Source organism: Aquarana catesbeiana, linkage group LG07 (genome assembly GCF_042186555.1).
Source record: "Aquarana catesbeiana isolate 2022-GZ linkage group LG07, ASM4218655v1, whole genome shotgun sequence".
NCBI lineage: Eukaryota > Metazoa > Chordata > Amphibia > Anura > Ranidae > Aquarana > Aquarana catesbeiana.
The window spans coordinates 79,755,553-79,775,741 of record NC_133330.1 but is presented as its reverse complement, the minus strand read 5'-3'; the positions used below and the strand labels follow the sequence as shown (position 1 = coordinate 79,775,741).

Below are 20,189 nucleotides of genomic sequence, written 5' to 3'. Positions count from 1 at the left end.
ACGCAGGCACAGGGAGAACATGCAAACTCCAGGCAGACAGTGTCTTTTTTACTGCTTTTATATCCTTTTTACTGCTAGGCGAGAGTGCTACCCACTACACCACTGTGCCGCCCAAATACTACTGCATACCACAGCAATTTCTGGAAGAAAAATTGAAGTAGGTTACTTCAGACCACAAAGACTTCAAGTTTTCTAAAAATCCCATAGTGTTGCAAACTCAAGAGGTTGACATGTTTTTAAATTGTCTGAGGGTTGTGTGCCATTAACAGATGAATAATAAGACTTTCACACATTACCAGAAGTGGTCTTGGCATTATACCTTACCTGATATTAGAACCTTGCAGTATATACTTTAAGGCCAAAAGTTTGTGGACACATAAGCATCACACCTACCTTTATGGCCAAGAGTATGTGGACACCCCTACAAATTATTGAATTGAGGTGTTTCCAGTGATGAGTACTGTAAATGCTATAGCATACAAAGTTATTTTAGACAACTGTAAACTTCCAACTTTGTGGCACCATTTTTGAGAAATTACTTTTTTGTTCAGAATTACTATTGCCCTGTGTATAAAGCCAGGTCCATAAAGACTTGATTTGATGAGCTTGGTGTGGAACTTGAGTGGCTTGCACAGAGCTCTGACCTCAACCCTACTGAAGACCTTTGGGATTAAATGGAATATCAATTGCAAGCAAGTCTTCTTGTCCAACAGATAGGTACAGGTCTTCTTAGAAGAGTGGAAACAGCTTAAAGTTTTGGAATGGAATATTTAGCAAGCTCATATAGGTGTAATGGTTAGGTGTCCACAAACCTTTGGCCATAGAGAGCACATTTACAGAGACTGGAGGCTGGTGTTAAATATTTGCGAATCCTGAACTGGTATTATCCTTTCTCCCATCACCTAAGACGGACATCTTTTCTCTTGACAGAGGCAAACAGTGGAAAAAAAAAGTTTTATTACGGCCCTACATTTCATAATCACCTTTAGTTTCCATGTGAAATTATCCTACCAATATATGCATCATGGAGCTTTAGCATTTGAACTTTTCTCTTTCAGGGCTAGGGTTGTAGACTAAATTCCGACAATGGATCCATAGCCCTACCTTTGTCTGGGTGGGTTCCATTGTGGTGCTGCAGTTTCCTAAATAATCTAAACAGATATGATATGTTGGGCAAAAGAGCTTCTGAGTAAATTGTCCATATAGGAAGTGCCTCTACGACCTTAGTATGGATAGAACATTGCAACATTGCAAACTTTAGGGCAGGACCAGATATGAATGTTTTTACATTCTCTGCAATAGCTGTATAACATGGGAAATAAATATTTACTTCCGGCTAGTTGATACATTTTAAAACAACATTTTTCTATGAAACTAAAGGAGACATACTTTTCTTTTTTTTTTTTTTTTTTTTTACTGTAGATCATTTCACATGCTGACAAACTAGGATTGTCCTTTACACCCTTTTGTAATTGAGGGCCGAGGTTTCCTTTTCTAAACAGCCAGTCATAGCGAGATAATAAATCTCAGCACTATAGCACCATTTCTCTTTTTGTCTCCGCAGATAATTGCATTACTGTTGCTAAGCTACTTTTTCCTTCTAAGCGATAAACACAATGAAAATTCTGTCGAAGATCCTAAAAACACGTTGTAACTAGACCCAGGAAGTTGGCTGCCAAGTAGAAGGAGCAACATCACGTGAAGGCATTACAATAATAAAAGATCTCAATCTCAGCAGCTCTTCTCATGACTTAACCACTTAAACAGAACACACAATGCACGGACTGGGACTCTGCATGAATCAAGACAAGCAGGAAGATAAAGTTACAGTGGAAAATATCGCACAATGTAAAGGAGAGTTTTACACACATAGAGAGGCATGTGAATTTTAATGGAATTGAATACGACTGCTTCAAATGTAACTTGGAGATGCTATCCGGAAGTTTGGAAAATGTTTTGTATGATTTAATTTTGCTCCTTTTAGAGGTACAATTCACATTTGCAGCTGATAAGAGATCACATGACAGAGGCAGCCAGTGATAAAAATAATAATTATTTTTCTAGCATTGTGACGGACCTTAGCACTAGTACAAATAGTGAGGTAATGGAAGGCAAACTGAGTCTTCCTACTGAATGTACAGTATATACCGTATATAGATTATATATATATCTCAAAAAAGTGATTACACCCCTCACATTTTTGTTAATATTTTTATTATATCTTTTTTATGTGACAACACTGAAGAAATGACACTTTGCTACAATGTAAAGTAGTGAGTGTACAGCTTGTATTAGGCCCCTTTCACACGGACGGATAGATTGGTGCTTTTAGCTGCGGATTTTCTAATTTTCTACCGCAGCTAAAAGCACACAATGCTTTCCTATGGCCCCATTCACACAGCTGCGAATTAGATACATGCGGTTCTGTGCGGATAGAAAAAATAGAATTGACTACGTCCAGGAGCGATTTAGCGCAGCTATCCGCACATAACCGCAGGTAATTGCAGTGCACTGTGTCAGCTGCGGATAACAGCGCCGAGCTGCTCAGCGGGAAAGGAAAAATGATTTTTCCTTTCCCAATGAGCGACAAGCACGGGGATCCGAATCTGATCCCCGCCAATGCCCGGCACTGTTTGGTATGAATCTTGAGGGGGAACTCCATGCCAAATTTTAAATAAAAAAATGGCGTGGGTTCCCCCTCAGGGGCATACCAGGCCCTTCGGTCTGGTTTGGATTTTAAGAGGAACCCCTACGCCGGAAAGACGGCGTGGGATTCCCCCAAAATCCATACCAGACCCTTATCCGAGCACGCAGCCTGGTCAGTCAGGAAAGGGGGTGGGGGCGGGCGAGCCCCCCCTCCTAAGCCGTACCAGGCCGCATGCCCTCAACATGGGGGGGTGGGTGCTTTGAGGGAGGGAGCGCCCCGCGGCCCCCCCACCCCAAAGCACCTTGTCCCCATGTTGATGAGGACAAGGGCCTCTTCCCGGCAACCCTGGCCGTTGGTTGTCGGGGTCTGCGGGCGGAGGGCTTATCGGAATTCTGGAGCCCCCTTTAATAAGGGGGCCCCCAGATCCTGGCCCCCCACCCTATGTGAATGAGTATGGGGTACATGGTACCCCTACCCATTCACCTAGGGAAGAAGTGTCAATAAAAAAAAACTACACAGATTCTTAAAGTAATTTATTAGACAGCTCCGGGGGTCTTCTTCCGGCTTCAGGGGTCCTCTTCCGACTTCGGGGGTCTCTCCAGTTCTTCTCCGTGCTCTCCGGGTCTTCTGCCGGGCTCCCCTGCTATCTTCTGCTCTTTTGCCGCTCTTTGCTATTGCAGAGTAGCCCGGTCTGCTGCCTTCTGCCTTCTTCCTTCTGCCTTCTTCCCTCTTCTCTTCTTCTGATGTTGACACGATGCTCTCTCCGGCTGGAATGCACTCTGGGCGCTCCGCTCAGACTTATATAGGCGGTGACCCCGCCCCCTTATGCCGTCACAGTCTCTGGGCATGCTGGGACTGTGATGTTTTAGGGGGCGTGGTCATCACCCGATCAGGGTGAGTCAGGGTCATTTTGATCAGGGTCATTTTGGTCGTTTCTGTTGTCATTATGATTTAAATAGAGTAAACACAGTTGACTGATAATAATTGGTTTCATCCAAACACTAACCATGAGTGAAAGAAAAGTTTTTGTGTTATCATTCTCATTCTCTGAAAAATGGCCAAGAAACCATAAATTCTGCCAGGGTATGTAAACTTATGAGCATAACTGTATTTGTAAAAAATGTTGAAAACCATTTATCATTTTCCTTCCACTTCACAATTTATGTGCCACTTTGTGTTGGTCTATCACATAAAATACATTTATGTTTTTGGTTGTAACATGACAAAATGTGGAAAATTGCAATGGGTATGAATACTTTTTCAAGGCACTGTAGGTACAGTGGGTATAGAAAAAAATCACCCCCCTTTAAAACAATTACATTTTGTTGCTTTGCAGCCTGAAATGAAGACAGACACAGTTTTTGTTTTATCCAGCTGTATTTACTAGTGCAACCTATAACGTCCAAGTGAAAGATATAACACCAAAATATCAGAAAAAACAAACAAACAAAAAAAAAAAAATCAGAAACAGCATCACTGAGTTGGGAAAAGGATCAACCCCTTATGAATTTTGTTGAACCACCTTTTGCTTTAATCGCAGCCTTTAGTCTGATAGGATATGTCTCTACTAACTTTGTACATCTAGACTTTGCAATATTCGCCCACACTTCTTTGCAGAACTGCTCAAGTTCAGTTAAATTTAATGGTGACCGTTTGTGGACTGCAGTCTTCAAGTCATTCCACAATGTGGTTTAAAGTGGAGTTCCACCCACTTTTACAACTCTTCAGCATCCCTCACTAAACTGTGCACTGTAAACGAATTGGATATTTTAAATTTTTTTTCTCAGCACCTACTGTATATCTGCTGTATTCATTTTTCACTTCCTCCTCCCTGGCCGCGGCCCATCGCATCATTTCCTATTTGCAATGCCTTCTGGGAAGGGGCGGCAACTTCCTCTGACACTGCCGTTGCTATGGAAACCTGACCTGAAACCTATTACACTGCTTGTGCTGCACTGAGCATGTGCAAGATCTGCAAGGATGAGATCCAGGAAGAAATACAGTCTGGCTTCAGATGCCCACACTTAAGATGGCCACGGCCTGCTGCAAGTTTATAAAATAACAAACTGCTGCTATAAACTAACAAAACAGACCTTAGTTTACAGACTAACTTTACTAGAATACATTAAGCTTGTGTATTATAGGGGTACTTTTATTTAAAAAATATAATTTTGGCTGGAACACCACTTTAAGTCTAGGCTCTGACTAGGCCTTGCATTCACCTTTTTCTCCTTTAACCACTGTGTGGTAATTTTTGCTCTGCGCTTTGGTCCACTGTCATGTTGGAAGGTAAACCTTCTTCCCATCGACATCTTTCTGGCAGAGGGCAGCAGATTTTCCTCAAAAATTTGGTGGTATTGTGCCCCAGCCATTTTGCTTCTATTCGGACAAGTGCTCCAGTCCCTGCTGCCGAGAAACACCCCCATAACAGGATATTAGCACCTTCTTGTTTTACTGTAGGAACAGTGTTATTTGGATAGTGAGCCTTGTTGCATTTCCGTCAGAAATATCGTTTCAGTTTTAGTCTAACTAGAACACATTTTTCCAAGTGGCCTCAGAATCTTCAAGGTGCATTTAAGGTGGTCAGAAAAGACTAAAATATAATTTTTTGGTCTTAACACCAAACGATATGTCTGGAGGAAATCCAATACAGCTCACCATCCAAATAACACCATTCCTGCAGTAAACAGAGGTGGTAATATCCTGTTATGGGGGTGTTTCTCTGCAGCAGGGACTGGAGCACTTGTCAGAATAGAAGAAAACGGATGGGACAAAATACCATCAAATTCTTGAGGAAAATCTGCTGCCCTCTGCCAGAAAGTTGTCAATGGGAAGGTTTACCTTCCAACAAGACATGACCCAAAGCACACAGCAAAAATGACCACAGTGGTTGAAGGAGGAAAAGGTGAATGTCCTTGCACAGCCCAGACTTAAACCACATTGAAAATCTGTGATCTGTGAAGACTGCAGTCCACAAACAGTCACCATTAAATTTAATTGAACTTCAGCAAGAAAATTGGGCAAATATTGTAAAGTCTAGATGTGCAAAGTTAGTAGAGACATATCCCAACAGACTAAAGGCTGTAATTAAAGCAAAATGTGGTCCAAAAAATACTGATATAAGGGAGGGGGGGGGGGTGGTTGGTGTTATAGCTTTCACTTGGATGCTAGAAGTTGCACTAGTAAATATAGCTGGATAAAAGAAGAAACACTGTAGCTGCTGACTTTAAAACAGTACTTATCTGTCCTGGGTGCACGCGATATCGGCCGCCCGAGGTCGTCCCATCCCTCAGCTCTCGGGTCCCGGCACCGCCATCCTAGGTAAGGGAAACAGGCAGTGGAGCCTTGCTGTGCAGTTTCCTACAGCGCGGCGCTCTGTGAATGGCCCCGTGGTGTTCTGGGAACACACACAGTTCCCAGAAGACAACGGGGCCGCTCACCGAGGACCAGAACACGCTGCGGAATAGGAAGAGGCAGATTAGGAAGACTGCCTAGCAACAAGGGTAAGTTTAAAAAAAAATTTTTTCAAATGTTTTTTTTTTAATTTTTGGTGAATTTTCTTTTTTTCAGGGTGGCCCTCCACTTTAATTTCAGCCTACAAAGCATGAAAATGTGATTATTTTAAATAGGGTGATTCTTTTCTATACCCACTGTATATGCTCGCTAAGGGGATTAAAACAAACTTGCTGCTCTTTCCTGAATGGGCAAAGCACTGTCCAACCCAGTGGGGGTTGTAATTTTTGTGGACTAAATTAGTATGTGAATAAGCTAGTAATAACTAGTCCGTGATGTCAATGCATCCTAGGGAATGATATACATATTTGTATGTGGTATCACCCACAGCAACCAATCAGACAAGCAATGATTTTGTACGCAAGAAAATGTGGTTATCCATAAAAAAAAAAATAAAAAAATATGGAGGCGAGGATGTTGGGCTATGCTGCCTACACAAGGAAGCTGCAAATGACTAATTTAGGGAGTATTTATCCCCGTGGTCTAGGCTAGTAAAATGTGTCTCTACAGACTTGGCAACAGCTTCACTACTGAAGTTTATTTGACTAGAGTGCAAATTATACTGTGTCCTGAGCAGCTTCTCAATAAGCTCCTGACAATGTGTCTCTGCAATGATGAACAGCTTATAGACTCCTGTCATCAGATACAGCAGAGAGCAGTATGAAATGCTTGTGTAGTGCAGCAATCAAGAACTGTGGAGTCAGGTGGAAGCTATGTTAAGCTATGAGGTAAGCGCAGTCTTCAAATAGCTCCCAGAGTAACTTGAATCACCTCTCTATTATTAGTCGACTTAGGCCAGCGAGATTTACAGCATGAGGAATTGGATCTGGCACAACACTTTCCACAAGATATATACGCATAAACAAGAATAGTCGTGGTTTAACAATAAGCAGCTTTAGAGCTGGCTACCCAATTGTGTTCACATAGAAACGAGAACAAAGGAGAAATAGTTACACAGAATACAACAAACAGCAATCTGTTTTTGAGATTGCATTTTGAACAGTTTCAGAAAAATCATAAGTGGAATCTATAGCTATAGACAACATTTCTACTTACTTCAGTGCAATTTTTTTTAAATTATTTTGTTAAAGTGCGTCTAAACCCAAAACCAAACATTTTATACATTGCACCTTACAATTCCGTACATGTGGTGGCTGATTTGGTTTTCACTTTTCAGGCTAAGAACATTTTCAGCAGGCACAGATAATGTGTTAATCTTGCCAGAAATGTAGTGTCCTTGTCACATCCTGTGAGCTTAAAAGAAAGTACAAAGGGGTGCTAGGGGTGGGTGGAGCATGATGGGGAACTAAGACACTTGTTCCCCATCGAGTTTGCTTTACTTCTGATTGACAGCCCATGGCAGTTTGCAGACTGATAGCTGCTATTTATAAAGTTCAATGTCGGCGTTTGAATGCACCCACTGCTGCGTGGTCTCAATCAAATGTTGAGTGGACCTGGTGGGGAAATAGTCTCTCAGTTCCCATTCTGGCTTGGCCAACCAGGCTATGCCCGCCCAGTAAACAAGTCATTTTGGAAATATGGGCATTGTCATATTTAGGTAATGACATAACCTGTGTCCCAGGCCCCTTTGTTTCCATTTAGCTTTTGGCCTTACCGGTCAAGCTTCCCGGAGTTAGGCTTTAAAGTGTCAGTAGTTAGAATTACCTGAATTTGCTGCATGTGTCAGTAATGTTACCGAAACAGGCGTAAATGCTTGCCTGAATAAGGCACAAGTAGTTCTTATGAAAACTACCTCCAGAAAATTGTCATTAGGACAATTTTGGATTTAACTGAGTATTTATATTGTATAAACTACTACTTCCATCAACACACCATGAATTGGAGATCAACAAGGGCAGACATGTTTGCCGTTTCATCCAGTATAACAACTATGGTCGCCACCCAAGATATAGTAGAAATAAAAGTGTAGGGGGCGTGGCCTGATGGCAGACCGAGCAGCACACTAACTCCTGAGCTCCTCGGATTCCTCTTCACATCCTGCAGTCCATCCTGCTCCATTTTTCATTTGGGTTATACCGCCGGCTCACTTGGGATCCTGTGCCTTTTCTGAGCCTGCAGAATGGTGAAAATCGGCCCACACAAGCCTCCTGCAACAGCCGGAACGCTGGACAAGTTCCTTGCCTAAAATGGCACGAACGACCCCGTTCCTCCCTCTACAGCAGTAGCAGCCTCGTTTCCCCTGCTGAATACACAGGAGGATTTCTTTTAATCCATGGCTCCTGGAGTCCCTGGCTCCCCACAGGACCCTGCATTCATGGTGGAACACAATCCTGATGCTGCAGAACCAGGTGAGCCTGCAATCTCCCCTGCTGAACCCACTCTAGCACAAATTATGTCAGCTATCCAGGGTTGCCAGCCGCGCTGACTGCACAAATAGAGAATATATATATTGACTTCTCACTGTTAAAGCAGGATGCTCAAAACCTGCATTGTCGTACTAGGGCTGCAGAAGATCACATAAGTAATGTTGAAGACATGTTTACCCCCCTTACTACTACTGTGCGGGAGGCCTCCAGTGAGTTGGTGGCACTCCCTGCAAAAGTGGATGACCTTGAAAACAGGTCTCGTCGCAACAACTTGCGCTTCGTGGGTTTTCCTGAAAAATCTGAGGAGGGCCAATCCGGAGAATTCTTACTTACCTGGCTGAAAGGGACTCTGGGCCAAGATGTTACCCCTGCCTCCTTTGCCATTGAACGGGCATACCGCACTCCTCCTCTCCCTCCTCTTGCGGGTGCTTCACCACGACCCCCAATTGCTCCTATTCCCAATTTTCAAGACAAAATGGCTATCTTGCGAGACTACGAGGCGAGTTGCGCTACAATAGCCAGGTAATCCACATCTTCCCAGATTTCTCCGCTGAAGTGCATAAGCAACGTGCCTCTTATACCTCCGTTAAAGCCAGGCTGCAAGTGCAAGAAATCCAATATTCCATGCTATATCCAGTGAAGCTCAAGGTCATTCACGCAAGCAGATCTAATTTCTTCACTTCACTTGCTGATGCCTCCTGGCTGGATGAGACCTTTGGTGCCTCATAGCTCTCCTGCAGGCGCTGAATGCTGTTAATTGATTTTGCCGCTAACCAGCTGTTGGCCACTTGCGACAGTTTGAGTTTTACTTCCGTGGATAACTTTATACCCTCAGCGGCTTTCCTACATTTATCCTGTCCATTCTCCTTACCTTGCTGGAGGGCGATTTTCTCCCTGGATGCATCGTTGCCCTTCCTCCATTATAACCTTGATCACATTTTCTATCCTTGGCTTTGGCCCATATGAAGAAGCATGCTATACTCTATTCTTGTTTATATCAGGACTGCTGCCTTAAGTACACTCTATGAAGAGGATATCACATGATATGCCAACCTTTCATTCCAAGTGCAACCTCCTACCTATATGTGTTGTTCGCATCACGGGTTTTGCTGACTTTTTTTTTCCTGTTTGACATATAAGCTCACTGTAATTGGGATAGATGAGCGGGATGGATGAGCAGGGTGGGTGGGTTGGGATAACAATATGTTACTGTTTTTTTTTCTTTTGTTGTTTTTTCTTGTTGTTTTTTAATAGTATGTACCTCCCTTATGTCTCTTCCATTTTACTTGCTAGATCATGCTGGTTAAGGAATGCGGGACACCCTATGGGGTGTCCTGCAGCCACAAATACTTTTACGCTTTGTCACTATGGCTAATCATTTAAAGTGGTTATAAACCTAGTTACACCACTTGTGCCTACAGGTAAGCCTATAATAAGGCTGTAGGTACTGTAAATATCTCCTAAACCTGCACAGTTAAGGAGATATTTACCATATACGCTTGCGCCGACGTCATCGGGGCATGCGCACTAAAGAAACGGGGCACTTGCGCTGTTTCTTCAGCAGTTGTGCTCGGCGGCTCCCACGTGCATGCGCGGGAGCAACATCATCTCGGCTCCGGCCAATCACAGTGCCAGAGCCCGCAAACCCGGAAATAAACTCCGGGGGACATGTCGTCAGTCACAGCGGTGTGCAGGGCAGCTGCAACAGCTTTGATCTAAGGTAAATATTTCATAACGAGCTAGTATGCGGTGCATTCTAGCTCATTATACCTTTGTCTTGCAAGGTTTTTTTTTACAAACACTTTAAAAGGTTCTCTCGTGGAATGTTAGGGGTCTGAACTCACCCCATAACCGGTCTCTGGTCTTCTCTTTCCTTAAGAAATACAAACCGCATATAATCTGCCTACAAGAGACAAATTTAGTGGCCCCTAAACACCATGCACTTAAAAAGGCTTGGATAGCACGCTCCTTTCATGCGTACCACACACCACCTACTCTAGAGGAGTTTCAATATTATTGGCCAAATCACATGTCACAGCCAACCCAGAGGGTCGCTTTATTCTCCTATAACTCCAGATTGGTAGATCCATCTTAAAATTTAGTCAACCTTAACAACCTCAACCTTTCTCGCTGAAATTCTGATAAAGGTTGCCTCTTTTACCCTTAATCGCTCTGATGGCCTGGTGATATACATTGGCAATTTTAATGCAGTAGTTGATACTGCTCTGGACCGTTTGCGGGGGGAGGGGGAAACCTTTAAATCTCTTTTGGACTGGGTACGGGTGTATGACCTCACAGATGTGTGGAGATGGAAGCATCCAGATGTTAGACAGTTTACCTGCCACTCTGACTCATTTGTACGATGTCCTGTATTGATTGGGCTTTTGCAACTTCCTCCACCCTCCCTCTCATATCTAACGCCACTATTTTACCTCGTGGCATATCTGATCACGCACCGCTCATGTTAGAGATTGATATCCTACCCTCTCATTGTCCACCCACAATGGTTGGAAGATCAAACAGTACAAGGTGCGTGTACAAAAGGCATAGTAGACTATTGGACACTTAACCTAGATACGGTTAATGTTAATACAGAATGGGAGGCATTTAAGCCTTCGATTCGTGACACTTTCAAGTCCATTACTGGGGTACTTAGAAAGAACACTCTAGTCTGTACTGAGGATCTTCAATCCACCATGCTAAAAGCAGAGGCCGAATATAATACTGCTCTCACCCCTCACACGTATATCACACCTGAGAAGAACATACTGGCTGTCAGGACTGGCTGGCACTGGAACTCCACCAAGTAGGTTGTCCATCACCAATGAAAATTATGGAGTTTGTTTCTGACTGGCTAGCTCAGCTTCAGTGGCAACTCACTGACTGACTCAACACAGAATACATTTCAGAACAGGTTAGTTTTATGCCTGGTTTCGTGTATTAAATGTATTTCCAAATAACTGAAATTACTGTAATATTTAGGTATTTTTAACAACTTGAACTCCACATCATTAATCTTGTACTATCACTAAAGCACATTAAATACATTTTTGTGGTTAATTATAGCCATCTTAACATAAAAACAAGCTTAACCACTTTACAGCAATCATCTAAAAAAAAAAAAAAAAAAAAAAAAAAAAAAAAGGAGGTCATTTTGTCTTAAGTACCTTATTCAACATTTAAAACAAACATGTTGGCTTATACCACAAAGAACCCTAACAGCATATATTAGGTCAAAGGGTTAGAATTCCTTAAAGTGATATAAACCCTCTTTTTTGTAAGCACTTTCAGCAGCTGATTTTTTTCACCTACTATGTACGCGGCTTCTTTATCTTTTATTCCTTGCCTATCTTCCTGTTTAAGCTGCTGCTGTGATCACTTCCCCAGGTTTCCTGTTTGAATGTGGCTCTTTTCTCTCGCTGCATCCTTTGTATGCAGGGACTAGAGCTGTGTTTCGATACACTGTCTGCATCAAAAGAAACACACAGCCTTGTAGCCTAGGAAGTAAAGGCCTACTTTTCCCTCCTCCTCCAAGCTAACAGACTGGAGATTGCACTGTCGACTATTATCTTTTTTGTAAAGATTAGACGTTCAGGAAAGCAGCACTGAGAAAACAGGAGCCAGCAGTATTGAAAGTTGTAAATTGCATGTGCTGGGTTAGGAATTAACAACTACCGGGGGGGAATGTTATTGTTTTGTGCTCAATGTGGTAAGCTAAAAAATGCATAGCAATATTTAATATATAGGCTTAAAATAGAAGTTCAGCTTAAAACTAACCAACTCGAAATCTACTTGCATCCACATTCTAAGACTAACTTATCTAGTCCTGTAAAGAAGAAACCGCTAAAGATACCTTTTCTTAGGCTGCTCCAGTCCGGTCCCATCCCATGGTGAGCTGTCAGCAACAGCTTCTCTGTATAGGTGGGTGCAGAGGAGGCAGCAGACAACGAAAGCCCCATATTAAGTCTATGGGTGACGTCGCTTCAAGTTTGTTGTCGGCTGTCTCCTGCACACAGAATCCACCGCTGGAGACTGGACCGGCTTCAGAAAAGGTATGTATAGCGATTTTTGCTTTACATGGTTAAATAGGTTAGAATGTGGCTGAAAGTAGATTTAGAGATAATTCGTTTTAGGCTGAACTTCCACTTTTTCTCTATGTTTAAAAAAACACAGCACATTGAGCCAATAGCTGACACACGGATTATAAAATATATACATGGTAAATGTCTGCTACAGATCAATAGCCTCCCTTATTCAAGGTAGTGTGAACAGCCAATTATTTTTCCTGAGCATGCTTGCTGAAATGTGACAAGTACCATCACTGCAGAAAATTCCCAGCAATTCAATTGTATTTCAGAGCATAGAACCAACATAATGGATACCATGAGACCCATTATATATGAAAGCAAATAAATTCTGACCTCTGCTGCCTGTGTTTCTTGATGCAGCAAAGTAAGACCCGTTAAATCTTCAAGGAAGGAATGTGAAGAGTTAAAAACCTTAGCCAAGAAGTGGAATCCTTCTTTTTCATATTGATCAATCACCTAGAAAATAAAAAAAAAATACCATTATTCATGCATATCCAAATTGCTAACTTGCAGGTGAAGTTCACAATCACCTAATCAATCAATTTCACATTCAATAGATTCCTTTTGCCAGACTCCTTGCTAGTCCAGTCTGTTCACTTCTTTCAGTTCTTATATCTTTACTGTCCTAGTAGAGAAGGCCTGGAGAGAAACTGAACTGCCTTTTATTTCGTAAAGAGCTCCGTGGATTAAAATATTCTCCAACTATAAAACCAACTTTTACAGTTTTTCGTCTCATTTAGCCAAGTCAAATTCAAAAACAATCCATTGTGTTTTTCTATTTCAATCGTTTTTATTGGTATTTTGAAAAATATAGAGTAAATAAACACTGTGCAGAGCAGCAAACAATCCTTGCATGCTCTGAATCATACAAGAATTGGTACAAAAATGAGGGGAGGAGAGTAGGAAATTGTCAGGGGAAGATCTTGGTAAACTGGTTAGGTCTTCAATAAGGCAACGGTGGAACATATGGCATCAACAGAAAAAAACAAGGAAAATAAGCTTTGGGTTATAAACATAGTACATTACGAAGACATTCCTAACCCTGAGAGGTAGCTGTCAGGATTATTGCCCTGTATATCAGAATAAGAATCAATAAGGGCAGGAAGATCCTGAGGTTGACCATGGTGTTTTTCTATAAGAGTAGGAGTTCTTCAGTTGCAAAAATGCACATACCGCATGTTTACAGGCACTCCTATTCAAGTCAAATTCAAGGACCTTGTGAAATGAATATGTCAATTACAATAAATGGAAATACAATATATGGAAGAGCAAATAAGGAGAGAGGGGACGGAAGAGGACCAAAAGCTCATAATGTGACATCAATGGGAAAAGTTTCGGATTTCGATAAAAATGAAAAGGCAACAAAACACCCCGTAGAGATCTTTTTTTTTTTTTTTTTTTTAGTGCATGTATGGTTGGAAAACAAGACAGCGATGAATGATAGGGATGAATGGATATGCATGAATATTTGTACAGAGTGTATGTATGAAAAGTAAGACGGATGAATGGTGTGGAGGAATGGAGTATGGATATTGTAAAGAAATATATGTCAGATGGTTTAGCATAGAATAGGTTATTAGAAATTACGATGATATTTTAACTACTTGCCGCCCGCCAGCCCTATTACAAAATGACAGGCGGCAAAGTGGTTTGAATATTCTGACCGGACGTCATATGACGTCGGCCAAGATGTGCCGCTATTGCACGCCCCCGGGGGTGCGCACCACGGCAATCGGGGATGACGCTTGTCCCTCGGACACGGCGCATCCCCGATCAGGGTAAACGGACAATGAAATTGGCCATTTACCAGTGATCTGCTGTGTCCAATAACAGCCGGTCACATGTCAAAACAAATCGTGTTTGCGCCTAATGCGAGCCAATCGGAGGTGGCGCGTGTCCCTTGGACATAGCCCCATCCCGATCAGGGTAAACAGCCAATAAAGTTGCTGTTTACCCACATGATCGGCTGTGTCCAATCACAGTCGGTTACAAGTATAAACATTGTGGCGGTTTCCAGAGATCTCTCCTTCTCTCTCCTCACACACCGAACGTGTGAGTAGAGAGAAGGAGAGATCTGAGCAATCTGTGAGTGAAACATTTTATTACATTTACTGTCTGCACAACACGCCCCCCTCCCCCCCCCAATAAAGAGAACCTGGCACAGCCCATCAGAACCTGTCACAGCCCACCTGGATCTGTCACAGCCCGCCATCAGCACTGCCATCGTTAGCGCCATCAGCACAGCCACCACCATCGGTATAATCTGGATCTGACAGCCCATCTGTCACAAAGGCCACCATCAGTACCACTAATGGTACAGCTATTAGTACCACCATCTGTACCATCTGGATCTGACAGCCCATCTGTCACAAAGGCTGCCATTGGTACCGCCATCGGTACCATCTGGATCTGACAGACCATCTGTCATAGCCCATCTGTCACACAGGCCGCCATCACTACCGCTGCACAGTCCCACCATAAGTACCGTCACACAGGCCATCAATAACCTGTCAGTACCATCACACAGGCCTGCCATCAGTGAGCTGTCAGTAGCACCACCAGTTCCGTCACACAGGCCCACCAAAAGTACCGCCATCATGTCTCAAAGAGTTTATACAGCTGAGGAGGCATATAACATTCTTACCATGTCGGATGATGAGAGCAGCGGGAAGCTCCCATTATCTGATTCTGTTTCGGAATACGAGCCAGTGGAGGGTAGTGGATTGGAGTCCGAGTCAGCAGAGGAAACCGCCCCTCTTAAAAGAGTAAGGAGATCAGGACCAAGATCAGAAGACCTGCCTACCACCAGCAGCGCCAGACCCCAGAAAGAGGAGCCCAGTACAAGTACTGGTATTGCACATCCGGCCCAAAGAATCCAGGCCCAGTCCTGCTTTCCCGATGCCCTGGCAAACCCTTTATGGTTGCCTGCCAACTCAGGATCCGCTACAATCCCCCCTTTCACTGCACAGCCAGGTGTGCAGCCCAACACTTCAAATTTTTCACAACTGGACCATTTCTATTTGTTTTTCCCCCGAAGATTTGTTGCAGTACATGGTGGACCAAACAAATCTCTATGCAGAGCAATTTATTGCTGCCAACCCCAATTCCTCCTACGTCTGAATATTTAATTGGCGACGTCTCACACTAGACAAATTTAAATAGTTTTTGGGCCTTACTTTTAATATGGGGCTTACAAAGAAAAACGAACTGCATGCCTACTGGTCCACCCACCCCATATATTCTTCTGTCATGTCCAGGACACGGTACGATATGATTATGCGTTTCCTACATTGCAATGACAATTCGCAGTGCCCTCCCCAAGATCATCCCAACCACGACAAATTATATAAGCTTCGCCCCCTAATAAATTATTTTCTGAAGTGATTATCCCCGACCAAAATATTTGTGTAGACGAATCCCTTATCCACTTTACTGGCCGGCTGCAGTTCAAGCAGTATATCCCAAGTAAGAGAGCCAGGTACAGGATGAAATTGATTAAATTGAGTGATCGAGCCACTGGATACGTGTACACATTTTGTATTTATGAGGGCAAAGACTCCCAAGCTCCATCCCCATGAGTGCCCCAAATATATAGGAACCAGTGGTAAAAAATTGTATGGGACCCTGCATACCCCCTGTTCAAAAAAGGTTACCACTTACATGTAGATAATTACTACAGCAGCTTGCCCCTTTTCCGTCACCTGTATCATGAAAAAACCTTGGCCAGCGGTACCTTCCGAAAAAATAGGAAGGGCTTCCCACAAAGTTTACTATCAAAATGGCTACAAAAGGGGGAAGCCGCATTCATGAGGAATGAGGTGGTGTTGGCCATGAAGTGGCGGGACAAGAAGGATGTTCACATGATGACTACCATTCACAGTGACACCTTGGTGGAGGTTCAGAGAGACATGGCCCTGCAGTAAAGCCTGAATGTGTCCATGACTACAATCTGTATATGGGGGGTGGATTTAAATGATCAGATGCTACAACCATATTTGGCATTCATCTAAGGCTCGCCAGTTCCTAAATGTCTTGCAGCACAATTTTATGGGTCAGATGGTAGGCACACTAACTAGAAATAAAGCGTTACTGGATCTACTGATTACCAACAAAACAGACTTGATCACGGATGTGGAAATACGGGGCAATTTAGGTAACAGCGATCACAGGTCAATTGGCTTCAGTATAAATCACACAAATAGGAAACATAAGGGGAATACAAAGACACTGAATTTCAAAAGAGCCAACTTTCCTAAACTACAAGCCTTGCTAGAAGGCATAAATTGGGATAAAATCTTAGGAATAAAGAACACGGAGGAGAGATGGGTTTGCTTTAAAGAGCATATTAAATAAGGGCATTAGCCAATGCATCCCATTGGGTAATAAATTTAAAAGAGTGAACAAAAGTCCTGGATGGCTTAACTTCAATGTAAAAATGCATATAAAAGCAAAGGAAAAGGCCTTCAAAAAATACAAGGTTGAGGGATCATCATCAGCATTCAGACTTTATAAAGAATGCAACAAGAAATGTAAGGGTGCAATAAGGATGGCTAAGATAGAACATGAAAGACACATAGCGGAGGAGAGCAAAAAAAATCTCAAGAAATTCTTTAAGTATGTAAACAGTAAAAAAGAGAGGACAGACCATATTAGCCCCATAAAGAATGAGGAAGGACATCTAGTTACAAAGGATGGGGAGATAGCGAAAGTATTGAATTTATTCTTCTCCTCAGTCTTCACGAGGGAATCGGGGGGCTTCAGTAACCAAAACTGCAGTGTTCATCTTCATGACACATCACAGGAAGCACCTCCATGGTTTATGCCACGTACACATGGTCGGATTTTCCGACGGAAAATGTGTGATAGGACCTTGTTGTCGGAAATTCCGACCGTGTGTAGGCTCCATCACACATTTTCCATCGGATTTTCTGACACACAAAGTTTGAGAGCAGGCTATAAAATTTTCCGACAACAAAATCCGTTGGAATTTCCGATCGTGTGTACACAAACCCGACGCACAAAGTGCCACGCATGCTCAGAATAAATAAAGAGATAAAAACTATTGGCTACTGCCCCGTTTATAGTTCCGACGTACGTGTTTTACGTCACCGCGTTCAGAATGATCGGATTTTCTGACAACTTTGTGTGTGTGTGTGCAAGACAAGTTTGAGCCAACATCCGTCTGAAAAAATCCTATTATTTTGTTGTCTGAATGTCCGATCAATGTCCGACCGTGTGTACGGGGCATAACAGAGGACAGAATTAAAATTAGACTTGGGAAACTTAACATTAACCAGTTACCAACCGGCCCATAGCCAAATGCCAAATGACGGCTGCTGGGCGGTTGGATAACTCTGGGAGGGCGTGCAGTGACGTCCTCCCAGAATCCTGCTCTCGCGCACCCCCTGGGGCATGCACCTGAAAACATCTATGACCGCCGGGTCCAGGGGACCTGTCGCATCACGGATCACGGTAAACGGCAAATGACGGAGCGATCACATGTAAACAAACCGGCGTCATGTCATGACGCTGGTTCCTCCCTCCCCTCTGTGTATCGATCGGTGCAAAGGGGGAGGAATCGGATGGCAGCAGCGCTGTGGGCTGGATGTGTAGTGCCCACAGCGCTGCTCTGTGACAATTGCTGTCACATCCAGCCATCCATGCTCAGCCATCCCTCCATACTCTGCACTGCTCTGGAATACTCTGCAATGCCGTGCAATACTCCGCAATACCCTGCCATACTCTGCAATACCCTGCCATACTCTGCAATACCCAGCCATACTCGGTGATACCTAGCCATAATCTGCCATACCCAGCCATAATCTGCCATACCCAGCCATAATCTGCCATACCCAGCCATAATCTGCCATACCCAGCCATAATCTGCCATACCCAGCCATAATCTGCCATACCCAGCCATAATCTGCCATACCCAGCCATACTCTGCAATACCCAGCCATACTCTGCAATACCCAGCCATACTCTGCAATACCCAGCCATATTCTGCAATACCCAGCCATACCCAGCCATGCTCGGCTGTACTCGGCCTCTGTATGTGGCCAGGCTGTGGAAGTCTCACACATGTGGTATCGCCGTACTCAGGAGTAGGAGAATCTATTTCGGGGTGTCATTTTTGATATGTACATGCTATGTGTTAGAAATATTGTATAAATGGACAACTTTGTGTTAAAAAAAAATGCGTTTTAACCACTTCCTGCCCGCCGGCCGTCATACGACGTCCTTGACTTTGTGCGGAGATATCTGAATGATGCCTGCAGCTACAGGCATCATTCAGATATCAGCTTTTTCAACCGGCGATTCCCTATACCATAAGAACGATCATAGCGGCTGTTCCACTGCTTGATTGTTCTTACGAGAGGCGACGTCCCCCCCTCCTGCCGGCCTCAGGTGCTTCTACCGACTCACCGCTACGATTGAAGCCAGGGTGTTTTTTTTTTTTTTTTTTTTTTTTATTTCAGGCTTCCCAGCCTAGAGGTGAGATGTGGGGTCTTATTGACCCCATATCTCACTGTAAAGAGGACCTGTCATGCCATATTCCTATTACAAGGGATGTTTACATCCCTTGTAATAGGAATAAAAGTGATCAAAAAAATGTATTTTTTGGGAAAAAGCGTCAAATAAATAAAGTAAAATGAACAATAAAAAAAATAAAAAATTCCCCGTGTGCTCGCATGCAGAAGCGAAGGCATACGGAAGTCCCGCCCACATATGAAAATGATGATCAAACCACACATGTGAGGTATTGCTGTGATCGGTAGAGTGAGAGCAATAATTTTGGCCCTAGACCTCCCCTGTAACTCAAAACATGTAATCAGTAAAAAATTTTAAAGCGTCGCCTATGGGGATTTTTAGGCAGCAAAGTTTGGCGCCATTCCACGAGCGTGTGCAATTTTGAAGAGTGACATGTTAGGTATCTATTTACTCGGCATAACTTCATCTTTCACATTATGCAAAAACATTGGGCTAAGTTTACTGTTTTGTTTTTTTTTAAAGCAAAAAACTGTTTTTCTCCAAAAAAAAGCGTTCAAAAAAATTGCTGCGCAAATACCATACGAGATAAAAAGTTGCAACGACCGCCACTGTATTCTCTAGGGTCTTTGCTAAAAAACATATATAATGTTTTGGGGTTCTATGTAATTTTCTAGCAAATAAATGATGATTTTTACATGTAGGAGAGAAATGTCAGAATTGGCCTGGGCAATCCAGAACGCCTGAAGGTGCTCCGTGCATGTTGGGCCTCTGTATGTGGCCACGCTGTGTAAGTCTCACACATGTGGTATCGTCATACTCGGGAGTAATAGCAGAATGTGTTTTGGGGTGTAATTTGTGATATGGATTTGTGGTGTGTGAGAAATAACCTGCTAATATGACAATTTTGTGAAAAAAATGTAAAAAAAAAATCTTGATTTTGCAAAGAATTGTGGGAAAAAAATGACAACGTCAAAAAACTCATCATGCATCTTTCTAAATACCTTGGAATGTCTTCTTTCCAAAAAGGGGTAATTTGGGGGTATTTGTACTTTTCTGGCATGTTAGGGTCTCAAGAAATGAGATAGGCCGTCAGTACTTCAGGTGTGATCAATTTTCAGATAT

General features: G+C 43.0%; 1 protein-coding gene across 2 annotated transcripts in view; it reads right to left on the bottom strand.

Moving 5' to 3' along the window:
• ATG7 (autophagy related 7) overlaps positions 1 to 20,189 on the bottom strand; it is a gene marked incomplete at its 5' end in the record, with an annotated part of 381,295 nt that overhangs the window by 242,069 nt on the left and 119,037 nt on the right. For both annotated transcript variants that reach the window (XM_073592362.1, XM_073592361.1), the window contains 1 exon segment: positions 12,909 to 13,031. In XM_073592362.1, the coding sequence (XP_073448463.1) occupies positions 12,909 to 13,031 (123 nt within the window).